We start from the raw sequence: 23,635 nt of genomic DNA, 5'->3' as shown, positions 1-23,635 counted from the left end.
GCTCAATAAATATTTAAGTCAACATATCGTGAGTTGTGCTTTGGCCTGTCACACATGTCACATGGTACGAACATCAGATGCTTCAGGCTTCTAGGCCTTTGTGTTTAGAATGCCTTTCTCCATTACTGTCTACCCAGCTGGCACACTTCTCTTTATTCTGCTACAAGTTATCATGTCACCTTTACTACCACAATTACTTTGTTTTTGTCTGCCTGTCTCTTTTAAAAAATGTGTCCCTATGCTAAAATGACTTTACCTTCTTTTCATTCAGTCACACCTTCAGCAAACATACTGTCACATGCTCTGACTTGGTACTAGAACACAGTGTGAACAAGACATCAGTGTCTTGTCCTGCTGGATCCTAGTCAGACATCACCTCTTACTGATTTCTGCAGCATCAGCAGCATCTGGCATTCAGTAATGGAATTGTGTATGATTTTCAGATTGCTTGATTTTTTTAAAAAATTCTTATCAGTTATGCATGTATGTAGTTTAAGTTGATTTAAAAATCTGTTCCCTCCCTTTGCAAGTTTTTTACTCCCCACACAACAGTATTTACCTTCATATTGCTGATAAATAACTTGGCTATGCTGCTCCCAATTTTTTTGAGGGGAAGCATTATACAGGATTTGTGTACCATCACTACACGGAGCCCCCATGTTCCTGACTTAAGATGATTTTGGCTGGTTAATCATTCTATGTTGGCATTATTGGGACCCAGTGCTATCTTGAGGATACGTTGTACTGATTCTTTCTCCACTTCTGCCTAAACTGTGTTTCATTTGCTTACTCATCTTTATACTATTTATTACTTAATTCAACTCCACACTTTGACCCAGTGGTATAAATATGTACACTTTAATACATGCAGATGCCTTGAGTATTCTTTCAACTTCTTCCTGAAGAGCTCTATCTGGAACCTGGAGTCTTCTAACCTATGTTCACCTGTTGAATTGCCCATAGGCCTGTAGCATTACTGCCATTCGGATTTCCTTTCACCATCATCCTGGAGATTATGTTTACTTTCTCTTTATACCCCCTGCTTTCTGTCTTTTTGATCTCTCTTGGTTTACTGTAAAATTATTTTTTTGTTTTTTGTTTGATGGTTTTTTGTTTTGTTTTGTTTTTGGAGTATATACAACTTGAAGTAGCTTCCTAAGAAGGGGTGTGGGAGACTGGGAGGGGCACCTTGCATGTTTGATAGTGTCTCTGTCCTACTTTCACACTCAGTTGGCTGCAGGCAAAGTTTTAGGTTGAAAACAATTTTCCTTCAGAATGTTTGTCATTGCTCTATTATCTTCTAGTTCCCTGACTTGTTGCTGCTAAAGACCATGGTCATTCTGATTCTTGATCCCTTGTATGAAACCTTTTCCCCTGTGAAAGTCTCCAGGATCATTTCACTGTGCTGTGCCTCACTTGGGTCTGTTTCTATCCATTATACTAAGGACTTGGTGTGCACTTTTTTTTAGGGTTTGTTTGTTTATTCATTCATTCATTTATTCATTCACTCATTTATTAAGTTTATTTAAACAATCTCTACACCCGGTGTGGAGCTTGAGCTCACAACTCCGAGATCAAGAGCCACATGCTCTTCCACCTGAGCCAGCCAGACACCTCTGGTATGCACTTTTAATTTTGAAACTCTAGTTCTTTCGTTTTGACTCTTTCTTTGTCATTAGGTTGGTTGGTTTTTTGTTTTCTTTTATTTCCTTGGTTTCTGTTCTCTAGCTTTGAAATGTCATAATTCAAATGTTAGACCTCCTGTGCAGGTATTATCTTCACTCCTATTTTCTGTCATTTTCTTTTTGCTTTATTTTCTGGGAGATTTCTTGACTAGTTATTATATGCCTTATTTTTTCTTATTTCTCTCATTACATTTTTACTTCTCAAGAGTTCTTTGGTTCTCTGTCTCTCAGAGGATATAATTTATTATCCCATTTTTCACATTGTTTCTTCCTATATGTTGTCGGTTGCCTTCTTTCTGAAGGAAAACAGGGGGTTCAACATGCAGTTACTAGTCACTTGATTTCCCTGTTTTTTAAAATGGTCCTCGCCCCTCAATTGTGTGGAGCATCCTTCAAAGACCCTATTTTACCTACTCCAGAGAAAACCTCCAAATGATCTGTCAGGTCAGGGAAGATGCTGTTATATTGCATCATGCCTGTGTCTTGGAGCCCTGTTTCTTTCTCTTTCTTTTTCTTTTTTTCTTTACATTTTTAAAAAAAATTTTATTTATTTAACATAATATATTGGGACACTTGGGTGGCTCAGTGGGTTAAAGCTTCTGCCTCCGGCTCCAGTCATGATCTCAGGGTCCTGGGATCAAGCCCCACATCAGGCTCTCAGCTCAGCGGGGACCCTGCCCCCTCCAACCTCTGCCTGCTTCTCTGCCTACCTGTGATCTCTCTCTCTGTCCAATAAATAAATAAAATCTTTAAAATATATATATATTATATACATATATAATACATATACATTTTTATATATGCATATATATGTGCATATATACGTGTGTGTGTGTGTGTGTGTGTGTGTGTGTGTGTGTGTGTATACACACACAGGGTTATAGGTCTGTGAATCGCCAGGTTTACGCACTTCATAGCACATACCTTCCCCAATGTCCATAACCCCACCACCCTCTCGCTAACCCCCTCCCCCTGGCAACCCTCACTTTGTTTTGTGAGATTAAGAGTCTCTTATGTTTGTCTCCCTCCCAATCCCATCTTGTTTCATTTATTCTTTTCCTAGCTCCCCAAACTCCTACGTTGCCTCTCAACTTCCTCATATCAGGGAGATCATATGATAGTTGTCTTTCTCTGATTACTTCGCTCAGCATAATACCCTTTAGTTCCATCCACGTCATCCCAAGTGGCAAGATTTCATTTCTTTTGATGGCTGAATAGTATTCCATTGTGTATATATACCACATCTTCTTTATCCATTCATCTGTTGATGGACATCTAGGTTCTTTCCATCGTTTGGCTATTGTGGACATTGCTGCTATAAACATTTGGGTGCACGCACCCCTTCAGATCACCACATTTCTATCTTTAGGGTAAATACCCAGTAGTGTGATTGCTGGGTTGTAGGGTAGCTCTGTTTTCAAGTTTTTGAGGAACCTCCATGCTGTTTTCCACAGTGGCTGCACCACCTTGCATTCCCACCAACAGTGTGGGAGGGTTCCCCTTTCTCCGCATCCTCGCCAGCATCTGTCATTTCCTGACTTGTTAATTTTAGCCATTCTGACCAGTGTGAGGTAGTATCTCATTGTGGTTTTGATTTGTATTTCTCTGGTGCCGAGTGATGTGGAGCATTTTTTCATGTATCTGTTGGCCATCTGGATATCTTCTTTGCAGAAATATCTGTTCATGTCCTCTGCCCATTTCTTGATTAGATTATTTGTTCCTTGGGTGTTGAGTTTGATAAGTTCTTTGTAGATTTTGGATACTAGCCCTTTATCTGATATGTCATTTGCAAATATCTTCTCCCATTCTGTCAGTTGTCTTTTGGTTTTGGTAACTGTTTCCTTTGCTGTGCAAAAGCTTTTGATCTTGATGAAATCCCAATAGTTCCTTTTTGCCCTTGCTTCCCTTGCCTTTGGCAATATTTCTAGAAAGAAGTTACTGTGGCTGAGGTGGAAGAGGTTGCTGCCTGTGTTCTCCTCAAGGATTTTGATGGATTCCTTTCTCACACTGCGGTCCTTCATCCATTTTGAGTCTATTTTCATGTGTGGTGTAAAGAAGTGGTCCAGTTTCATTTTTCTGCATGTGGCTGTCCAATTTTCCCAACACTATTTGTTGAAGAAACTCTTTTTTCCATTGGACATTCTTTCCTGCTTTGTCGAAGATTTGTTGACCATAAAGTTGAGGGTCTATTTCTGGGCTCTCTATTCATTCCATTGATCTATGTGTCTGTTTTTGTGCCAGTACCATATTGTCTTGATGATGACAGCTTTGTAATAGAGCTTGAAGTCTGGAATTGTGACGCCACCAACTTTGGCTTTCTTTTTCAAAATTCCTCTGTTTGAGGTCTTTTCTGGTTCCATATAAATTTTAGGATTATTTGTTCCATTTCTTTGAAAAAAATGGATGGTATTTTGATAGGGATTGCATTGTTTAGATTGCTTTAGGTAGCATAGACATTTTCACAATATTTGTTCTTCCAATCCATGTGCATGGAACATTTTTTCCATTTCTTTGTGTCTTCCTCAATTTCTTTCATGAGTACTTTATAGTTTTCTGAGTATAGATTCTTTGCCTCTTTGGTTAGGTTTATTCCTAGGTATCTTGTGGTTTGGGGTGGAGCCCTGTTTCTTTAAAAGAGTGGTGGTTGTTGTTTTAAGATTTTATTTATTTCAGAGAATGCTGCTAGAGAGCATGAGGTGGAGGAAGGAGAGAAGTGGAAGGAGAAGGAGGAGCAAACTCCCCCAGCATGGAGCCTGACCTAGGGCTCCATCTCCCTGAGATCCGTGACCTGAGCCAAAAGAGTCAGGTGCTTAACCAATTGAGCCAGCCAGGCATGTCATCTTTAAAAGATGTTTAAGGCAGTATTTCTGGGTTAAATCCCACCCTCACTTGCAGTCATATGTGATACTGCCAAACCCTGAGCCTTGAGGCAAGGGGGACTCTGGTATACATCCCAGTGCTTCTCAATTTGCACCGGTGGCTTATTCAGTTTTCCTGGATCCACTAAGATGTTTACCAGTGATCTGTTTTTCAACTTGTAAATTTTATTGCTCTAACTTCTTTGTTATTCTCTTTGTTAGTTCATGTTTTAAGAATTAACACTGAATTCTTACTAAGGTGGAGTTTCAGGAGTGGGAGGATGTGTGCATTTGTATCTGATCCACCTTCTTAACTTTTGCTGATTGTTGGCCTTATTTATCATTTACAGCGTCTTTCTAAGGCAATAGTGAGATACAAGTAGTAAAGACAACTCCCTTGAACAGCATGTCCATTTTTCTAAATGTATCACTGAAAAGGATGCCTGAACCCAATTCTTTTTTTTTTTTAAGGTTTTATTTATTTATTTGACAGACAGATTTCACAAGTAGGCAGAGAGGCAGGCAGAGAGAGAGGAGGAAGCAGGCCCCCTGCCGAGCAGAGAGCCCGATGTGGGACTCAATCCCAGGACCTGAGATCATGACCTGAGCCGAAGGCAGAGTCTTTAACCTACTGAGCCACCCAGGCGCCCCACCTGAACCCAATTCTGAAGAGCGTGTGTGTGTGTAGGTTTTCCCACACCAAGTGGTTCTTGGACAGTAGTCTGAGAATTCAGCTCAATTCTGACATTATCTACCTGGAGAAAAATGAGATTCCACAGGTAAAGGGCTTGGTTCCACAAGACCTCCTTCCACTTCATATGTCAGTTGCAAGCCCAAGTTACCTTTGCTTCTGACCAATCGGCTATAAATTGGAGGTTCCAACAACCCCCTCCAATTCAGGATGCTGGTCACGAATCCAGGTTGTTACCTATACTTCTGACCAACTGGCTGAAAATAAGAGAATCCCACTGCCCTTTCCTTGCGTTTGGCTGATTTGCTAGAATGACTAACAAAGCTCAGAAAAACCCGTTTACTCACTACATTTCCAGTTTATTACAAAGGATATTAAAGGATACAAATCAGTAGCCAGAGAAAGAGATACAAAGGGTGAGGTCTCAAAAGAGCTTGGGATCTGCCACAGTGGCATGTGGCAGCATTCTGGTTCCTCATTGTGGATGCTTCCCAAACTCCCTCCTTTTGCATTTTTATGGAGGCTTCATTACATAGGCATGATTGATTCACTTACTGGCCATTAGTGATTATTCAGTCTACAGCCCCTCTTCTCTCTCCAGAAATCAGAGATTGGAACTTTCAGTCCCACCCTCTGTTCATGGTTAGTTCCTCTAGCAACCAGCCCCCATCCTTAGGTGCTTTCCAAGTCAGCTCATTAACATAAACTCAGTTGTGGAAAGGGGCTTATAAATAATGAGACACCCATTTTACCTTTACAGCTGTAAAGTGTTTTCAGGAACTGAGGACATATAATAAATATACTCCCTTTTGTTCTTATTGTTCCAGAAATTCCAGGGGTTTAGGAAGTTTTAGCCAAGAAGAGTGGATAAAGACCCAATATATATGAGAAATGCATTTTGAATGCTATATGTGTGTGTCTGTCTGTCTTATAAATTACAGTATCATAATTGCGAGCAGTACATTTCCACTTCAGACTCCATATCTGAGCCCATTGTTTTCCTGTAAAACCACTTCACTAAGTCTGTCATTCTCCGTTTTTTTAGCAGACCGCTAACCCTTTAGGCCTCTGCCACTGAGTTCCTACTGTCTCCTACATACAGCTGTTGAATTTTTAAATTCTGCTTGTTCTTTCTTTGGCTGTCCCTGGGTTTACTCTTCCCTCTGCTGTTTCCACAGCCAGTGCTCAGATTTTCATTACTGGCCACCAACCAGCAAATGACTGGAATGATATCCTCAGATATCTTGTCATTCTCCCTGGAGCACACTTTCCTGTGCGTTAACATGGAGTGATGCCATATGAAATCCAAACTCCGTCCTAGCAATTAACTGTATGTGGCTTTGGCAGGTATCTTTCGGTGCCTATGCTGGTGATGTGCTCCTCCTGGCAGAGAAGTACAAAAGTTGCTCTTTCTGATCAGTCTTTGTCCCTGTGGAGCTCTGGTCAATACTGGTTTCCTACCTGAAGCTTTCTCTGCCTAATATCTCCTCTTCACAAATATTCTTCCTTGGGGTGCCTGGCTGGCTCAGCTGGGGTGACTCTTGATCGTGGGGTCATGAGTTCAAGCTACACTGGGTATAGAGATTACTTAAGTAAATAGAACTTTAAAAACAGGAACAAAAAACAAATGATCTTCCTTGTTTTTGAATTCCAGTAGGATTAAAGAGTCATCTTCCACTCTTTTTTATTACATGTTTTTTAATATCTGGATTTTGTGTTGTGTCTGTGACTCATTCTAAGCTTTTTTCTGCAATGTTTTTTATTATGGCCAACTTCAAACTTACACCAAAGTAGAGAGAATAGAACACTGAAACCCTGTGTCATTATACTAGTGTCACCCAGCATTTATCAACTCACTGCCAGTCTCTTTTCATCTATACCCCCACTCTGCCACCCACTCCAGATTATTTTGAACTATGTCCCAGGTATTTTCATTCCTAAATATGGCTTGCTAAAAGATGACTCTTTCAGGCAACGATGACACCATTGCTGCACCTACAAAGTTGGCAATTCACCAATATCAAGTATTCAGTCTGTTTTGCCAGTACCTATAAACGTTCTTTTAATTTTTTTGTTGTTTCAAACGGGATCCAAATAAAATCTATGAATCCACAATTGGATACTATGTCTCTTAAATTGCTTTTACCATAGTTTTACCCTTTTCTTCCCATGCAATTTATGTGTTAAAGAGATTCTGATTGTTTTGCTGATTGCATTCCCAAGGTACTTAACATGGTCTTTTTTTCCCCAAGAATCATGTTTGAGTTTTTAGAGGAGTGTGGGGGATGGAGGAGAATGGGAGCAAGAGTTCTTTATAGATGGTGCTTACAAGATTCTTGAAACTTGAAGCCTAATTTTTTTATTTCTTCATAATGAGCACATAACAAGGAAAGTTTGAATTGGACCTAAATTGGTGGCATTTATTTATTGAAGCACTTACTACTATGGACAAATGACCAACTTAATTTTTGCTTGGGGTAATAGTTCTCCATTTCTTAAAAAGCAATTGTTATTCCTTAATCTGTATATCTATATTATGGTTAGACTTATATGTTCGTTAAAATAATTTGGAGTAGATGGTGTATTTAAGCAAAGTACTGTTTGGAGCTAATAGCATCAAAATGATACTTTCAGTAAACTAGCTAAATGAAGACTGGTTTGGGGAAAATAGATTTATTTTAATCTCCATTTTTTTGTGATTTGTTACTTTTTAGAATAAGTGAATTTTAAAATACTGTGTCCTTCTCCATTTACTCAGCACAAACATTTCACTGAAGATATTCAAACAAGGCAGTATCGCTCCTTGGAAGTTCTGATAGGATCTGGCTACAATACCCCTGCTGACATTTGGAGCACAGCATGCATGGTAATGTTTTTCCAAACCCTTGACCTTCACTTAATTATGTGGTAGTTTATAGCTTGCCCTGCTTGCTAATTTCAGTAGACCAGCAAATTTACAAACAGGAAAACAAATTTTTTATGATATACCACTAGCACTCTAAATCTTGTGTCTGGAGAGGCTAGAATTCAAAAGCTGATTAAAAACATCTGGCATTCTGTGGCATCTGGCTGGTTCAGTCGGTTAAGTGTCCGACTCTTTGATTTCAGCTCAGGTCATGATCTCCAGGTCGTGAGATTGAACCCCCACTTTGGGCTCCATTCTGGGCGTGGAGCCTGTTTGAAATTCTCTGTCTCAAAAAAAGAGCATCTGGCATTCTGTTTTGTTGTGCCAAATTGCTGCTGGTTGAAGGCACCAAATGTTTCTTAGCATGGGCTTCGGCTGAGGGAATTAAAAATAAGTGCTCCAAGGTGGTACAGCTTTTGATTAGGAGATTACCAGTACCCTTGCCCTTTCGGCTCTGATCTGTTTTCAAACTACTTCAGTCTGTATAGTTGGACAGTTCTTTAGATATCTTTGCACCCCAAAAGATGTGAAAGCCCAGTCATACAAAGAGTCTTAAATTGCTGCTTTGTCCCTGTCAAGTACTCAGGTAGTCATTTAGTTGACATTGAATGGTTTCCCACAAGTAACCTTTATTGGAATGTGTTATACTGTTTCCTGAAATAGAGTATACTCATCAATTTGATTTGTAATTGTGTGTTTCTTCACTTATTTCTCTTGCACTAGATTGTAAGTGCCATGCTGACAGGAACCATGTCTGTTATGTATAGCTAAGTGTCTGGTTCAAAGCCTGGCACATTCTGAGTAGATGCTTACAGTGTGATTCTGATGCTAACTACCCCAGGTTAGGGCAGACTTCATGGGTTAAGGGCAGAGTTTCCAGAAGGCCCCTCAGTCAAACACCAGCTGTAAGCTCTGGAGTCCACAGGCCACTTACAGTTCCAACCTCCTAGCTGCATATTGGGAGCTTCCATTATCCTTTCAGATTCAGTAAATTACTAAAAGGACTCACAGAACTTGGGAAAGTACTAAACTGCTGTTGCAGTTTTGTCATAAAGGCTACATATCAGAACCAGTCAAATGAAAACATGCATAGGGCGAGGACTAAGAGGGTCAGAAAGCCGAAGCTTCTGTGTCATTAGGACATGTCACCTTCCCAGGACATCATGTATACCACCAGCCAGGGAAGCTCATATGGGCTTTAGGTGCCCCGTTTTTTATTGAGGTTTCATCACTTAGGCATGGTTGATTGAATGAATTGTTGATCATGTGATTGAACTCAATCTCCAATCCCCTTTCCGTCCCTGGAGGTTAGGATAACACAGGCTCAAAGCCCCAGTCCTCACACAATTGGGTCTTGTCCAGTTAGGGTGTATATCCAGCCCTCCTCTTATAATTATCTAGGAGCCTACCGTGAGTCACCTCATTGGTATAATGATTAGGGTACAGGGGGACAATGTGAATGACAAAAGTCATCATCACTTGGAAATGCCAGGCTTTTAGAGGCTTCCTCTCAGGAAACAGGAACAAAGACCAAACAAATTCTTTATTATATAGCAATACTTAATAAATAAATGTTGATGGGCCATCAAAGGAGTAAACTAAGCCAGAAGCCTATTAAACTGTCATTTCAGTTGACATTGTTCACAGTCAATTTTGGTGAAGACTTGAGAAACTATAGATTAGAAGCCCCAGCCTGTTTTAGGTCATAGATTTCTTGAGACCCACATTCCTAAAAAACTTTGTCTTCCAGAGGTAATAGAGTTAAAACCGTGTCGTTAATATGGCCTAACCTTGTAAATCATTGTGTTATGGCATATCAATGGCCTGTTAAGATGGTGGACTTTGTGAAATGTGAGGGTTGGTATTGTGTGCACAAGATGAAAGAACATTGGAATAAAATCTAACTTCTTGGGGCACCTGGGTGGCTCAGTGGGTTAAAGCTTCTGCTTTCAGCTCAGGTCATGATCCCAGGGGCCTGGGATGGAGCCCCGCATCGGGCTCTCTACTCAGTGGGGAGCTTGCTTCCTCCTCTCTCTCTCTGCCTGCCTCTCTGCCTACTTGTGATTTCTGTGCGTCAAATAAATAAATAAATAAATAAATCTTTAAAACAAAAACAAAAACTAACTTCTTTCTTGGCAAACTTTAAAGCTTTGTATTTTCAGGAATTTGATTTGCTGGAGAAAATAAATGGTAGAGATGCTACCAACTACAAAATATAACTAGTTTGTAGATGACATCTGGTTTATTATGATGTGGTTCTTAGTAGTGGGTTAATTGGGGGCAGTAGTTCCTGCTTGCTATGTCGTATGTATACTAAGGCAAAAGATAAAAGGGGGATTAACCTTGCCCCCTGTTTGGACCAACTCACATGTAGGAATTTTCTCAACCAAGGGAGGGAAAGCACTTACCTGACATGAGACAATATCATGAAACTTGAACCCCCTTCGCTGTTTCTCTTATTTTGCAAATAGATGTAGAAATGTTGCTTTCCATTTAGCCATAACCAGAAAGTAAAAAGAAATCCTGTAATATCAGAAGTGTCTGGAAAGATGGATCATCCTGCATCCAATGCAATTAATTGATGGAAAGATTGGAGCCCTTTCTAAGAGATAAAAAGATTGCCTGCCACCTTAGTGATTGAGACTACCAAGTTAGAGGGCAGTTATAAAAAGGGAAAGTTCTGTGAAGACCACTTCGGAGTTGACAAATAATTAATGCTTTAAAATCTTTCATTCTGCAAAATCCTCCATTCAAAATTATACATTTTGAAAAATGTATAATGACTTCTGTCTACCACTGTAGTATCATACAGAATAACTTCACTGCCATAAAAATCCTCTATGCTCTGTTTACTCATCCCTCCCTCTCTACCCCCTGTACCTGGCCACCACTGATCTTTCTATTGTCTTTATAGTTTTGCCTTTTTCAGAATGTCCTAGAATTGAAATCATAAAAGTATGTAGGTTTTTCAGATTAGCTTCTTTCACTTCATAATATTTAAGGTTTGCCTATGTCCTTTCATGACTGGATAACTCTTTTGCATTTTTAGCACTAAATGATACTACATTGTCTGGATATATACCAGAACACAGGATTTCCTAACTCGTTGCCTCTGGTTGTGAGCTTGACGCTGAGTGTCACAAAACAGGCTCTTTGGTCAGTGTAAGACCAGTACAGGAGTGGGAATCAGGAACCCTGGATTCTAGGATGGGCTTGCTTGCCTGTCATTTTTGGTTACAGTTTTCTCATCTACAAAGGGAAGAGTGTTCAACTAAAGTGTTTCGTTTCTAACTAGAGCTTCTGCTAGTTTTCACTTCTGACATTGTGATTGGTTGGTTTGGTTTGTGTTTTTCTGCTATTATCTTATTTACAAAATTGTAACTACTAGCAACTGCCATATGTTCCAAAAAATAAAGTTCTCAGAGAACTTGAGGTAACTAGTTGTGAGTGTCTGGGTGAAAAATTTAGAAAACACTGAAATCTTAGAAATTTTCTTTTATTTCCTTGAATTTTAATTTCAGTATTTTTACTGCACTCCCATTATGAACCTTTGAAAAAGTACTGGTTTCAGAAGAGATTAACAAATTTTTTTTTTAAATATATATTTTATTAATTTATTTGACTGAGAGAGAGAAATCACAAGCAGGCAGAGAGGCAGGCAGAGAGAGAGGAGGAAGCAGGCTCCCCACTGAGCACAGAGCCCGATGTGGGGCTCGATCCCAGGACCCTGAGATCATGACCTGAGCCCAAGGCAGAGGCCTAACCCACTGAGCCACCCAGGCGCCCCAAGAGATTAACAAATTTTAATTAATGAGAATCACAGTTTGTTTCTGTTCTCCTTTGGAACTATAAGCCTTAGGATAAGGATGGAACAAGTTACCAGCTTCAGTTTCTTGATGAACTTCTAGAATATAAAACCAGCTAATGCCTTGGAGGGTAGTACAGTTCAGGTAATACAGTTTTGAGAAAAGCTGTCCTGTGGTGAAATTGCAGAAGCGGACTCTGAAAAGCCACAGAGACCTAATCTTAGGACTGAATTAGAGAGTGCAAGCCACACCACAGTTTTTGAAATTGTCTGACCGTTGACTTAATCAAAATTGACCTGTAACTGACACTTGACTTACAACTGCACTTTTATACCAGTATGATCCTTTATAAAAATTGCTGTTACCTTTTTGACCCATTTTTTAATCAGTGAAAGATTAATATAGGCCTGTCACTCAGGTGCTGTCTTTTTCCATAATGCTTGGTGTGTATTCTAAAGGAAATCACTTTTTCATACTTGTTGAACACTGTTTACAAGAGGTTTTCTTTCTTTTTTTTTTTTAAGATTTAATTTATTTATTTGACAGAGATCACAAGTAGGCAGAGAGGCAAACAGAGAAAGAGTTGGGGTGGGGTGGGGAAGCAGGCTCCCTGACGAGCAAAGAGCCCATGTGGGGCTCCATCCCAGGACCCTAGGATCACGACCTGAGCTGAAGGCAGAGGCTTTAACCAGCTGAGCCACCCAGGTGCCCCTACAAGAGGTTTTCATGTAGAAGACCTGTGCCTGCCTTTTCCTGGTATGTGAATGCCATACCTGCCAGTCCCATAAAACATGAATGGCTCTTGACTACATTTATACTTAATCTTTTTCTGATTTTCCATTAGACCTAAAAATTGAGGATTGTATGGAACAGTTTAGGGGGTGCTTCCCAAAGCAAAACTTAAAAATGTACTTTTTGCCACATAGTTAAGAGTCCTAGGTGGAGAGATGTCTGTCTGAGTTTTTTGGTTTTGATTTTGTGTACAGAATCTTAATTTCTAGCTATGTGAAATTATAACATGAGAAAATAAGACCTGTTCTTCTCGTGAATAATTTAATAACTTAGAATTAGCTTAATATCCACATGTTGCCCTCTCTAAGCAAAAAGAGAAATTCAGGAGAGCCAAATTGCTGATAGGAGCATGGGATGGAAGAATCCATATGTTGATATTAATAGAGTTTCCTGTTTTCCTGCTCCATTTTACTAAGAAACTGGTGTGGAAGGAGAACTCCTTAGATATAATCTCAGACATTTTTAAAAATGATCATCTGTGGCTTTTTTAAAAAAGAAAAAATTACTTCATATTGAGTCAGATAGTAAGCAATAAGCTTCCCAAAGGCTACCTTTTTGTTTTGTTTTGTTTTGTTTTAATGCTTTCATATGCTGTCCTCTTTTTCTCAGGCCTTTGAACTGGCCACAGGTGACTATTTGTTTGAGCCTCATTCAGGGGAAGAGTACACTCGAGATGAAGGTGAGTCTCCTTAACCAAGAGTCTCTGTGCATGGCAGTTACACTTTCCATGTGTGATTAACATGGTTTGTTAGTACTGAAGAGCTTAGTCTTTTTAGTGTACTAAGAATATATAAATCTCAGAAAAGATAGAAATATAAGATGTTTTATATTAAGTATTAGATACACTAGATATTTAATAATAACTATTAAAGAACTATATGAGGATTAAAGAAGAGACCACAGTTGGTTAATAAAACTTGTATTTGCCAGGTATTTTCTTCTAAAACATCTGGTTATTTTCCTTTCTGTATAAATCAGTGATTTATTCTTTACCCATTGTGAACAACCTGTTCATCAGCTTGTTGCTCAGTTATGCCTGCAACTTTATTTGGAAGTCAGTAGTTTTATAGGCAAACACACTACTTGAGTGGTGTTTGTGAATGCAGACACTAGAGCTTTTTTGTCTATATAAACTTTACAATATTTAGCATTCTTTTTCCCTTTTCTAAAAATTAAAACCATACTTTTTTCTTTGTAAATAATACTGACATTTAGAATTCCATTCTAAAACAGTGTTATTGGGTCGCCTGGGTGGTTTAGTCAATTAAATGTCTGTCTTGGCTCAGGTCATGATCTCAGGGTCCTGGGATTGAGCCCCACATTGGGCTCCCTGCTCAGCAAGGAGTCTGCTTCTTCCTCTGCCCCTCCTCTTCCCTGTGTTCTCTCGATCCCTCTGTGTCTGTGTCTCTCCAATAAATTTAAAAATCTTTAAAAAAAATAAATAAATAAAACAGTGTTACTGATTTACATTTTGTGATAGCTGATGGGAAAGGCCCAAGCTGTCAGTTGCTCCATCTGAAAGGCTGTGAAAGCACACAACTGAATGTGATTTTTTTTTTTTTTTTTTATCATGGTCATGTCCAAATAACTTAGATAATAATGTGAATGAAAGAACTATTAAAGAAATGTCTTACTATTATACAGTTTCAGCAGGTTTTATTTTCAAGATTAATGAGGATTACTTTGAGAGAACACTAGCAATGTAGCCTCCCAATGTGGAAAATATGTCCTTTACTTTCTGTGCTTCCCTCAGTTCTTAGGGAAATCAGGTTTTGTGCTGTGTGGAACCAAGAATGCTCTCCATTTCTTAAACCAAGGTTTCTTGGGATAGTAATAGGCAGTGTTAGTAGGGCCTCTTGATACTCCTCTAACACATAATCTGTTTGGAAATGTTAAGATAATTCCGATTGCCAAATGCCTATTGTAGTGAGTGCAGTTTGGATGTTTTTCTACAATAAACCCTTTTAAGAATATACTGTAATAATTATCTATGTACACATTTAATTTTCCCTAATATCTGCTTTTTTTTTTTTTTTTTTTTTGCCAGTTATAAGTTTGGGGCTTTGGACGTTTTTTAGAAATGCTCTGTTATACCTGTTTGAACAATTGATTTTTTTTTTCTCTTTACTTTCCTAGACTCCCTGTAAATAGTTGTGGTACAGAACACATATAACAGCTGAAATTACACTCTGTAGGGTCTTATGTTACCAAACCTGAAAATTGAAGTGTATCTAAAAAGTCCCAAATAAGGGGCAAGGGAGAACTGTCTATTCTAGATACTTAAATTCAAACTTATTTCCTCCTGTACCGGTTAATACTAATAGTCCTTAGAGGAAACTTCAGACTACTGCAGTTTGGTCCATAAGAGAAGAAAAAAAACTAAACCCTTATTCCCTAGCAAGTGTATGCATAGTTTGTTATAAGTCACTGTAGGACTGGGGCCTACCTAAGAGACATGTTTTTCTGATGTTGTTGATGTTCTACAGCCCTAACTCTTGGAATAATACTTGATAATTTTGCCTATCAGGTATATCATTCCTATGATTAATTGATAAGCCAGAGACAGGCTGCTGGATATAAATGTAGAATAACACACTCAAGAGAAAAATAATTTCTTGGTACAGGAAAAATGTTAAAAGAACCAGTACTTCACTTGGAAGTTTACATTAAGATAAACTGTAGTCTCATTTATACAAAAACATTTATTTGCAGGTTTTACCTAAAATGAGCAGAAATTTCTTGGCGGCCAAGTCTTGTTAGCAAACGACAAATTCAGTCAAGACTGCCAGAAGTTTGTAGTGATTTCATGAATGTAAAGCTGTTTTAAAATGACAGCACTGAGTCCTTTACTTGAGAAACAGATAGGACCTGACACCATCACAAATTCCCACATATAGTGATGTCTCTGGCATAACATTACTGCCCTACAGGATTAAAGTCATTTATAGAGCTCTTTTGTGCCATCACTTTTTAAAATTCCTTCCTATTCTTAGTTGCTGTCACCTGCAGAGTAAAAAAGTAGTAGTTTCCTACTACTTTGGATGTGGATGCTGGCTATTCCCAGGATCACCGCCTGGGGCACACTTCCCTGGCAGTGCCCACAGTCCACATTCATGCTGGGATAGTTACAAGACACTGCTACGACATGGGCATCTTATACTGGCCCACAGAAGTCAAGTAGCTGTACTTTAAACTGTTTGTGCCAATTTCTACTTTAAAAGTGTGATGTATTTTAAAACAATTACCCGGCTCTGAACTACACATGGTTAGATGTGGATTCATTTTGAGTTCTAGCTCCTGTTTGCCCTGTACCTTCAAGTAGGCCATTTATTCTGAGGTTCTGTTTTCTCATTGTTAAAAATGGGGCATCTATTAGTTTTGACCTGTTTTACAGGGTGATTGTAAAAACTCATCATATATGAGTGCTTTAATTATTGTGAACTTTGTTAAATAAAGTGATTTTATTACTACTTGAAGTCCAGAGTAGTATCATAAATAACAGTGTCTAAAGCATATTGGTAGTTTTTTTAACCTTAACTGAAAAATCCACCTGAATCTAGATGTATAGACAAAATAGAAATAAAAATACAGATAAGCCTCTAAACTCTACGGTGGGCCTTGCCAGCTGCTCTCAGGTGACCAACCACCTGAAATAATTCTTGACCTTCCCAGTCTCCCCTGGAGTATCCTTGGTTATATTTGTAGTTACTTTTAAACAGCTAGGCCTGAAAAAGCTATTCATTTAAAGAAAAAAAAAACCTCTTTTACAGCTTGTCCTTGATCCTGTTCTTCTTACCCTTCTATTTTAGACCACATTGCGCACATTATAGAGCTGATAGGCAGAATTCCAAGACGCTTTGCCCTCAGTGGGAAATATTCACAGGACTTCTTCAACCGCAGAGGTAGTATTATTAACATGAGTTTTCATCTAGGCCCCAGGGATACAACTTCAGGAAGCAGAGCATTCACACCAAGATTGTTTTTAGTTATAACTTTAGTCCCACTGAAGTGGGCACCTGATTTTTTTTTTACATTTTTCTGGATTCTCCATTAGATGGATAGAGTCCTCTTCCTATTTAGGACAGAAAGCAAGGCTGAAATGCTTTACAAAGAGGTGTGCATGCTACTCTTTCTGCCATTGTCTAGAACTGCATTTGTTACTCCTGTTATGTATGTCTTTTTTTTCCCCCTCCTGAAATGTTTGAAACATACAGATCACATTGCATTGATCATAGAACTTCTGGGAAAGGTGCCTCGCAAGCTCATTGTGGCAGGAAAATATTCCAAGGAATTTTTCACCAAAAAAGGTAAAATAAATGTGCTTGTTCCCAGACATTACGGGAGCAAAGTGTTTAAAAATGAAAAGGTAAGTGCAGCCGTGTACATGCTCCCAACACCTTTGGAAGAATGGTCCTGCCTTGGATGCTGAACTGTAACAGCAGAGAGGTGAAATACTGTGGTCAGGAGCAGAGACTGGGGCCACACTATTAGGTTCTAATCCCAGCAGCCACACAACCTCAGTCAGCTGATTTCTAAATGGGGATTTTAAGTGTTTACTTCACACTAAATAAGTTACTGTGTATATAGTGCCTGGCACATAATTGGTTGATTACTCCTCTTCATTGCTTCTGAAAAATGGGCAGACGTTTGCTAGTGTTTGATCTCAGAACTGCCTCTAACAGAGCAAGTAGTTTAGTTTAAGCTTCCTAAGGGCAGGACTACATCTTACTCATCTTGTAGCCCAGTGATACCTAATATAGTCACTTAAGTATATCAGTCCTGCAAATTAACTTTACCTTTTGCAGTTTTATAAGTTTATGTTATCACCAGTTAGTGAAAGAAACAAAGATAATGCTCTCACCTGAAATTTTTGACTCCGTTAAGTATGTATTTAAGTATTAAGTATGTAGTTAAGTATGTATTTCTTATGCATCCAAATAAAATTTAAAAGCTGAAATTTGAAAACCTGACCTAGGAAGGACTAGAAAACTGTCTTGCCTTTTTTCCCTCTTTGCCATGGTTCCCTTTTTCCTCACAACCTCTACACTTGACAGCAAGCATCCTAGAAACCTTATTGTTTCTTTTTGGCAGGAAAATAGTGAAGTGCTTCCTAAGAGTTCCTCCTTGTGCAAAGACCAGTTAATGGCATGTGTATATCAAGTGGGTAATGAATCAGGCACTCACTGCCCACAGAAAGAAACTTCAGATAAGTGTTGTATAAGTTAAAATGGTTATGTCAGAGAAGTAAGAATTAGAATGACATTTCAGAATAGGACAAATTGTTGATGTAGCTATATCTGAAAGCTGTATGGGGTTTGTTTTAGTCTTGTTATTTTTTATACAGGTCTAACATGGTATTAGCTCTTTATTTTTAAATTACTGCCTTATTTGGAAGCAACATTAGTAGACTATTAAGCCCCCAAAAACACAGCTGTTCTTGGTATATGATGATAAACTGTTTTTAAACACCCTTTGAAACAGTGTTGCATATATAGGCATTTAATACTCATTTTAGTGAATACCTAGTTAGTTCCTGCTAGGCCTACCCAATTTTACTGGGACAAAATATCCTAGAGTAGTGGAACAAACAAATTAAGATTTTAGGCCCTCACGGAAAGTGGAGACACTCCAAGGAACGTGTTAAAGAAGAGCTTTGTGAATAGAAAAGGATTAGATTCTCATGGCAAAATTTGGTTCTTTATAGAGCGTCTGGATTAGTTCCTGGATTTCCACAAAAGGATCTTGTCACTTGTCAATATTGGTCAGTTTCTTTTGTACTGTCTTTACCATAGGTGACCTGAAACACATCACGAAACTGAAACCCTGGGGCCTATTTGAGGTTCTAGTGGAGAAGTATGAGTGGTCTCAGGAAGAGGCAGCTGGCTTCACGGATTTCTTACTGCCCATGTTGGAGCTGATACCCGAGAAGAGAGCCACTGCCGCCGATTGTCTCCGGCACCCTTGGCTCAACTCCTAAGCCCCAGCCCAGGACCGCAGCAGAGATCACATGCTGACCCTCGCCCCTCCCTGCCAAGCATTTCCCTCTTCCCTTTTCAGGGTGAAGCTCTTCCTTCAAGGGTTTCCTAGGTTTTTTGTGGGTTTTTTTGTTGCTTTTTTTTTTTTCAAATCAACATGTTCATTTGGGTTTGCTTACTTGACCCTGTGGAGATCCCCCACAGCCATTGGGCATCCTAGGTGAATTTGGCCTCGATTGAGCTCTGCCAAAGACTCATAGACTAAAATGTGAAACAGCCTCTCACCCTGTACACTTGTCTTTCCATTAAAACACCCTTTAAATTATGAGCTTCCTTTTTAAAAAGCTATGAAGATGATGAGCTCATCCTTTTATTCATTGACTCTAAGAGTCAAATTTTCTAGTGCATCTCCTATTGCCAGCATAAGGATGAGAAGGGGAAAGGGTGTTACTTCTGTGTACAGCAGAGACATTAAACTTACTGTATCCAGGCTGCATCATCTTCCTGGATTGTTTCTGTTGTTCTCTGTGTTCACGTTTTGTCCCGCAACTTTGAAGCTACTATCATTCTAAATGAGCTATATCAACACCAAATTTGGATACCACTTTTATCACTGTTCATAGCACTATCAAATTCCTTTTATCCTCCCATAACGCTAAGGTCCTTAAATCTTTGGTCTGATTTTTGGTGGAAACAGACACGGAACCATTGACTAGCTATTTCTTCAGAACTAGATGTTCTGCAGAAACAGTTATTTCCTCTGTGTCTTCTGCTACCCTAACCACAGAGTTATTTTGATTGGCTGCTTTGGTTTTTGTTGTTTTAATCCCTGGCTGGCACTTTACTCATTGCACTCGAGTTTACTGCCCCACAGCAAAAGAATTCAGGATGACTCCAGAAAGGGGATCTGGGTTTCAGAGATTTCCCCTCTAGGAAGAAGATGTACTAGAATTCCCAGTTCTTTTCCAGTCAGTCCTCTACTTTATTTACAGCTTTTTCTTTACCTTGTCCAAAATTTAACCTTTAGGCAGTTTTCCTTTGTGGCTTTGCCACTCTCATTTTCTCAGAAGCTTCAGGTCTTAAATGAAATCCCAGCATAAAAGAGCCAAGGCCAAAGGGAAGGGTGGGGGGATGGCACTTTTGGGTTTTTTTGTTTTGGGGGATTTTTTTTGTTTTTTGGTTGTTTTAAGATTAGCCATTCTCTGCTGCTATTTCTTTGTATAATGTAAGTTTTTAACTGCAATTCTGAGATAATTGAGATGTACTTGAGGGTTTTTTCCCCCCATGAGAAAAGGCTTTGTGAATCTTACTTTAGAATGGGCCTTTCCTAGACTTGCCCTAGACATCACATATTCCTTGGGTCATACTGAAAAGCAAAAGGGGGCAGGTTTGGGGTCACAGCCGCTTGTTCAGCATGGACCAAGTGGGCCTTGGGGATTACTGCTTTCTGCGGAGGCGGCTCCAGGACTGATTTACAGAAAGCCAAGGAAGTGCGACTTGAGGCTCTACTAGCAGAGCTGCCGACAAGACTTTCAGGTAGCCAACTCTGTATTGGAGATTGGAGTCCAGATTCTGCCATTTTTCCACCAACAACAGGAAAAAGTGGTGCAATTATGCAATCCATTTAACGCATAAACACAGAACCCTGAGTAACTATGGCCAGCCATTCATCGGATCCTTGATTGGGTAGTCCTGAAATCAGACATGTTCCTGTAGAAAGAATTCTAAGTGAGGCTGTCTATGCACCTATCAAGAATAAAGAAAATAGATTGTATCCAACAACGGCAGGGAAAAATCCTTCGGCAATTCTAATCCACTTTGGCTTTTCAGCGATACATAAATCTAAAGCAATAGCAGACTAGAACTGAATTTTTGTCTACACTGTAAAATAACAGTTGTGCAATTACAAGAATTCTGGTGACAATATTAAAGTGAAATAACCAAAACAAAAATAGAAGGCCCCATTTTAACAACTGATGTGAAAAGAAATTTTAATAAGAGAGAACCTATAACTTCTTTCTGAAAATGTTTTCCCACAAATAAGGGCTTTCCCCCTATCATTTAAGGAGCCAGATGAATTAGAAGCCATAGAAAGAGGCAGCTATAGAATTTGATCTTCCAAATACCCCATGTACCTTTATTGAACTTAATCATAATGCTGTCAGATTGCCATGATCTCAGTAAAGGATTTCTATTGCTGTCAGTTACAACCCCAAATGCATTTTTATTCTTTCTACTGGGTGCATTGTCTGTTTTCTTTATAAATGCAGTACAATAAACAAATTATTTAATAATCTATATGTTTCTAGAGCATTTATTTTACTTTGTTGCCCAAGTTGGTCTGACCCACACTTCAGAATGGAGAGAAGGATTGGTTGAATGTTGTTTTTAAACTTAACTATGCAGTGAAACTGCCTGGCTTAAACACCTGCCACCACTTTATGCCATTTGTAGCTTAGCTTCTGTCTTTTAAATTGGGGGTAGATGAGACTAACAACGTACATTTTGGAAAAATCTTAGAAAGGGTATCATTCCCTATATCCAGTGGCATTTTCCCAGAATACTGGTGGTGTGTCCTTTACCACCCCCCTCAGATTATTATCACAATCCCAGTAGATGCAAAAATGCCAAAGATTTGTGAAACCCTCTTGTACAGGGGCTTTCATAGATTCATTCCTTAGAATAAATTCTCCAAAATGGCATGGCTGGGCCAGAGAGTAAGCACATTTTCATGGCTTGTAATAAATGTCAGGTAACTGATATGGAGAATGGTTGGACTGTTTTGCTGTGACCAGCAGCATTTGAATGGGCTTGTTACAGTCACGTTGATTTTTTTTTTCCCAATAGCCAGTTTGAGTGCCAAAAAACAAGAGCATCTTTGCCTTGTTTTAATTTGAATATTGGATGACAAGTCAGAAACTTGTTTCATGGGTTTTATTGGCCATTTTTGTTTTTTGGTTATTTGCTATGTTGCCCAGCTTTGTTTTTGTGTGCTTCCCTTTTTATTTGGTATGGGTTTGTTCTGTATTAAAGATAGTGCATTTTTGTGGTTTTCCCATCATATATACTTCAACAGTTTTTAATTTGCCTTTCACTTTTATTTGTGGTGTTTTTTAGTGTTACTCATAGAAAGTCCTTCCCCACCCCTGGGCTACATACATTAACTCTTCTAGTTAATTTAATTGCATCATACTTAAGACCTATGTAGTGTCTTCATATTGTAGTGTTGACCAGAAGAGAATATAACACATTTTAAAAACAACCTAGGGGCGCTGGGTGGCTCATTCGGTTAAGCATGTGTCTGCCTTCAGCTCAGGTTATGATCCAAGGGTCCTGGGATCAAGCCCCGAATCAGGCTACCTGCTCAGCTGAGAGCCCACTTCTCCCTCTCCCTCTGCCTGCTGCTCCCCCGCTTGTGCTCTCTGCCAAATAAATAAGATTTTTTTTTTAGATTTTTTTTTAATTTATTTATTTGACAGAGATCACAGGTAGGCAGAGGCAGAGAGAAAGGAAGCGAAGCAGGCTCCCTGCTGAGCAGAGAGTCTGATGCGGGGCTCAATTCCAGGACCCTCAGATCATGAGCTGAGCCGAAGGTAGAGGCTTTAACCCACTGAGCCACCCAGGCACCCCAGATTTTTCTTTTCTTTTTTTTTTTACCTAAAAAAATTGACCTGGAATTCATCAAACCATTGTGTTCACCAGACTGACCAGTCTAGACGGTCTCCAAGCCTTGTCTTAAATGTATGGACCTTGGAGGGTTTTGGAAAACTTAAGTGCTGTCCTAGGAGAACTTGTAGCTATCTTTAAAAGAGCCAGCAAACTGGGGTTTGAATTAATCCTCCACACCCCCCCAATGCCCCTGCTTTTCAGTCTTCATTTGCCCTGAATGTCCACAGGCAAACCATCTGCCTGCTCCAGAGAGGCCCAGGTTACATTCTTTTATTTTTGAAGACTAGAGTTTTGCTCTTATGAGGAAAGAGATTTGCTGTTAGATTACAATATCACAGAAAACTTGTGATTTATTGATAACAGAGTCAAAATTATATTTACTCCAGGAGCACCTGGGTGGCTCACTAGCTGCCCGCACCTGAGGTGTGTTCTAGAAACATCTGCCCTCAGTTCAGGTCATAATCCCAGGGTCCTGGGATTGAGCCCCATGTAATCAGGAAGACTGCTTCTCCCTCTCCCCCTGCTTGTGCACTCGCTCGCTCTCTGTTAAATAAATAAATAATTTTATAAAGAATTATATTTATCCCCAAAAATAAGGCCTAATGACACCAGAGAGCTTGAATAGTCCTTTGTGTTTTGCCTACAAGTTTGGGGCCTTAGAAGTTAGCAAGTCATTGGTAACTACCAGATCTCTTGCACAGTCTTCGGTATGTGAAGATTAAATAAACTTTTATATATAATCTGAGAGCGTTGAGACCTGAGGAGGAAGTTTGTTTTCATGTCGCTAAAGTCTTGGGGTTTGATTTTGGTTTTTTATTTATTTGTCAGAGAGCAAGCAGAAGCAGGCTCCCCACCAAGCAGAGAACCTGATTCAGGACTCGATCCTAGGACCCTGGGATCAAGACCCGAGCAGAAGGCAGACACCTAACTGGCTAAGCCAGCCAGGTGCCCCTAAAGTCTTGTTTTTAAAAGTTGGAATTTAGGGGGGGCGCCTGGGTGGCTCCGTGGGTTAAGCCACTGCCTTCGGCTCGGGTCATGATCTCAGGGTCCTGGGATCGAGTCCCACATCGGCCTCTTTGCTCAGCGGGGAGCCTGCTTCTCTCTCTCTCTCTGCCTGCCTCTCCGTCTACTTGTGATCTCTGTCAAATAAATAAAATCTTTAAAAAAAAAAAAAGTTGGAATTTAGGAACTACATGTGTGATACACATTTGCCTATAAATCTCTGCACAAATATTAGTCCACACAAAGCCCTTG

At 39.4% G+C, this 23,635-nt stretch overlaps 1 protein-coding gene across 1 annotated transcript in view; it reads left to right on the top strand.

Moving 5' to 3' along the window:
• SRPK1 (SRSF protein kinase 1) overlaps positions 1-21,008 on the top strand; it is a 79,855-nt gene extending 58,847 nt beyond the window's left edge. Inside the window, 4 exon segments of the mRNA XM_059400126.1 lie at positions 7,993-8,100; positions 13,347-13,416; positions 16,952-17,044; positions 18,530-21,008. Coding sequence (XP_059256109.1) covers positions 7,993-8,100; positions 13,347-13,416; positions 16,952-17,044; positions 18,530-18,714 — 456 coding nt within the window. The 3' untranslated portion in view covers positions 18,715-21,008.
• The last annotated feature ends 2,627 nt before the right edge of the window (positions 21,009-23,635 follow it).

This window comes from Mustela nigripes, chromosome 5 (genome assembly GCF_022355385.1).
Source record: "Mustela nigripes isolate SB6536 chromosome 5, MUSNIG.SB6536, whole genome shotgun sequence".
Classification (NCBI taxonomy): Eukaryota; Metazoa; Chordata; class Mammalia; order Carnivora; family Mustelidae; genus Mustela; species Mustela nigripes.
This window is presented reverse-complemented; position numbering and strand designations above follow the sequence as displayed.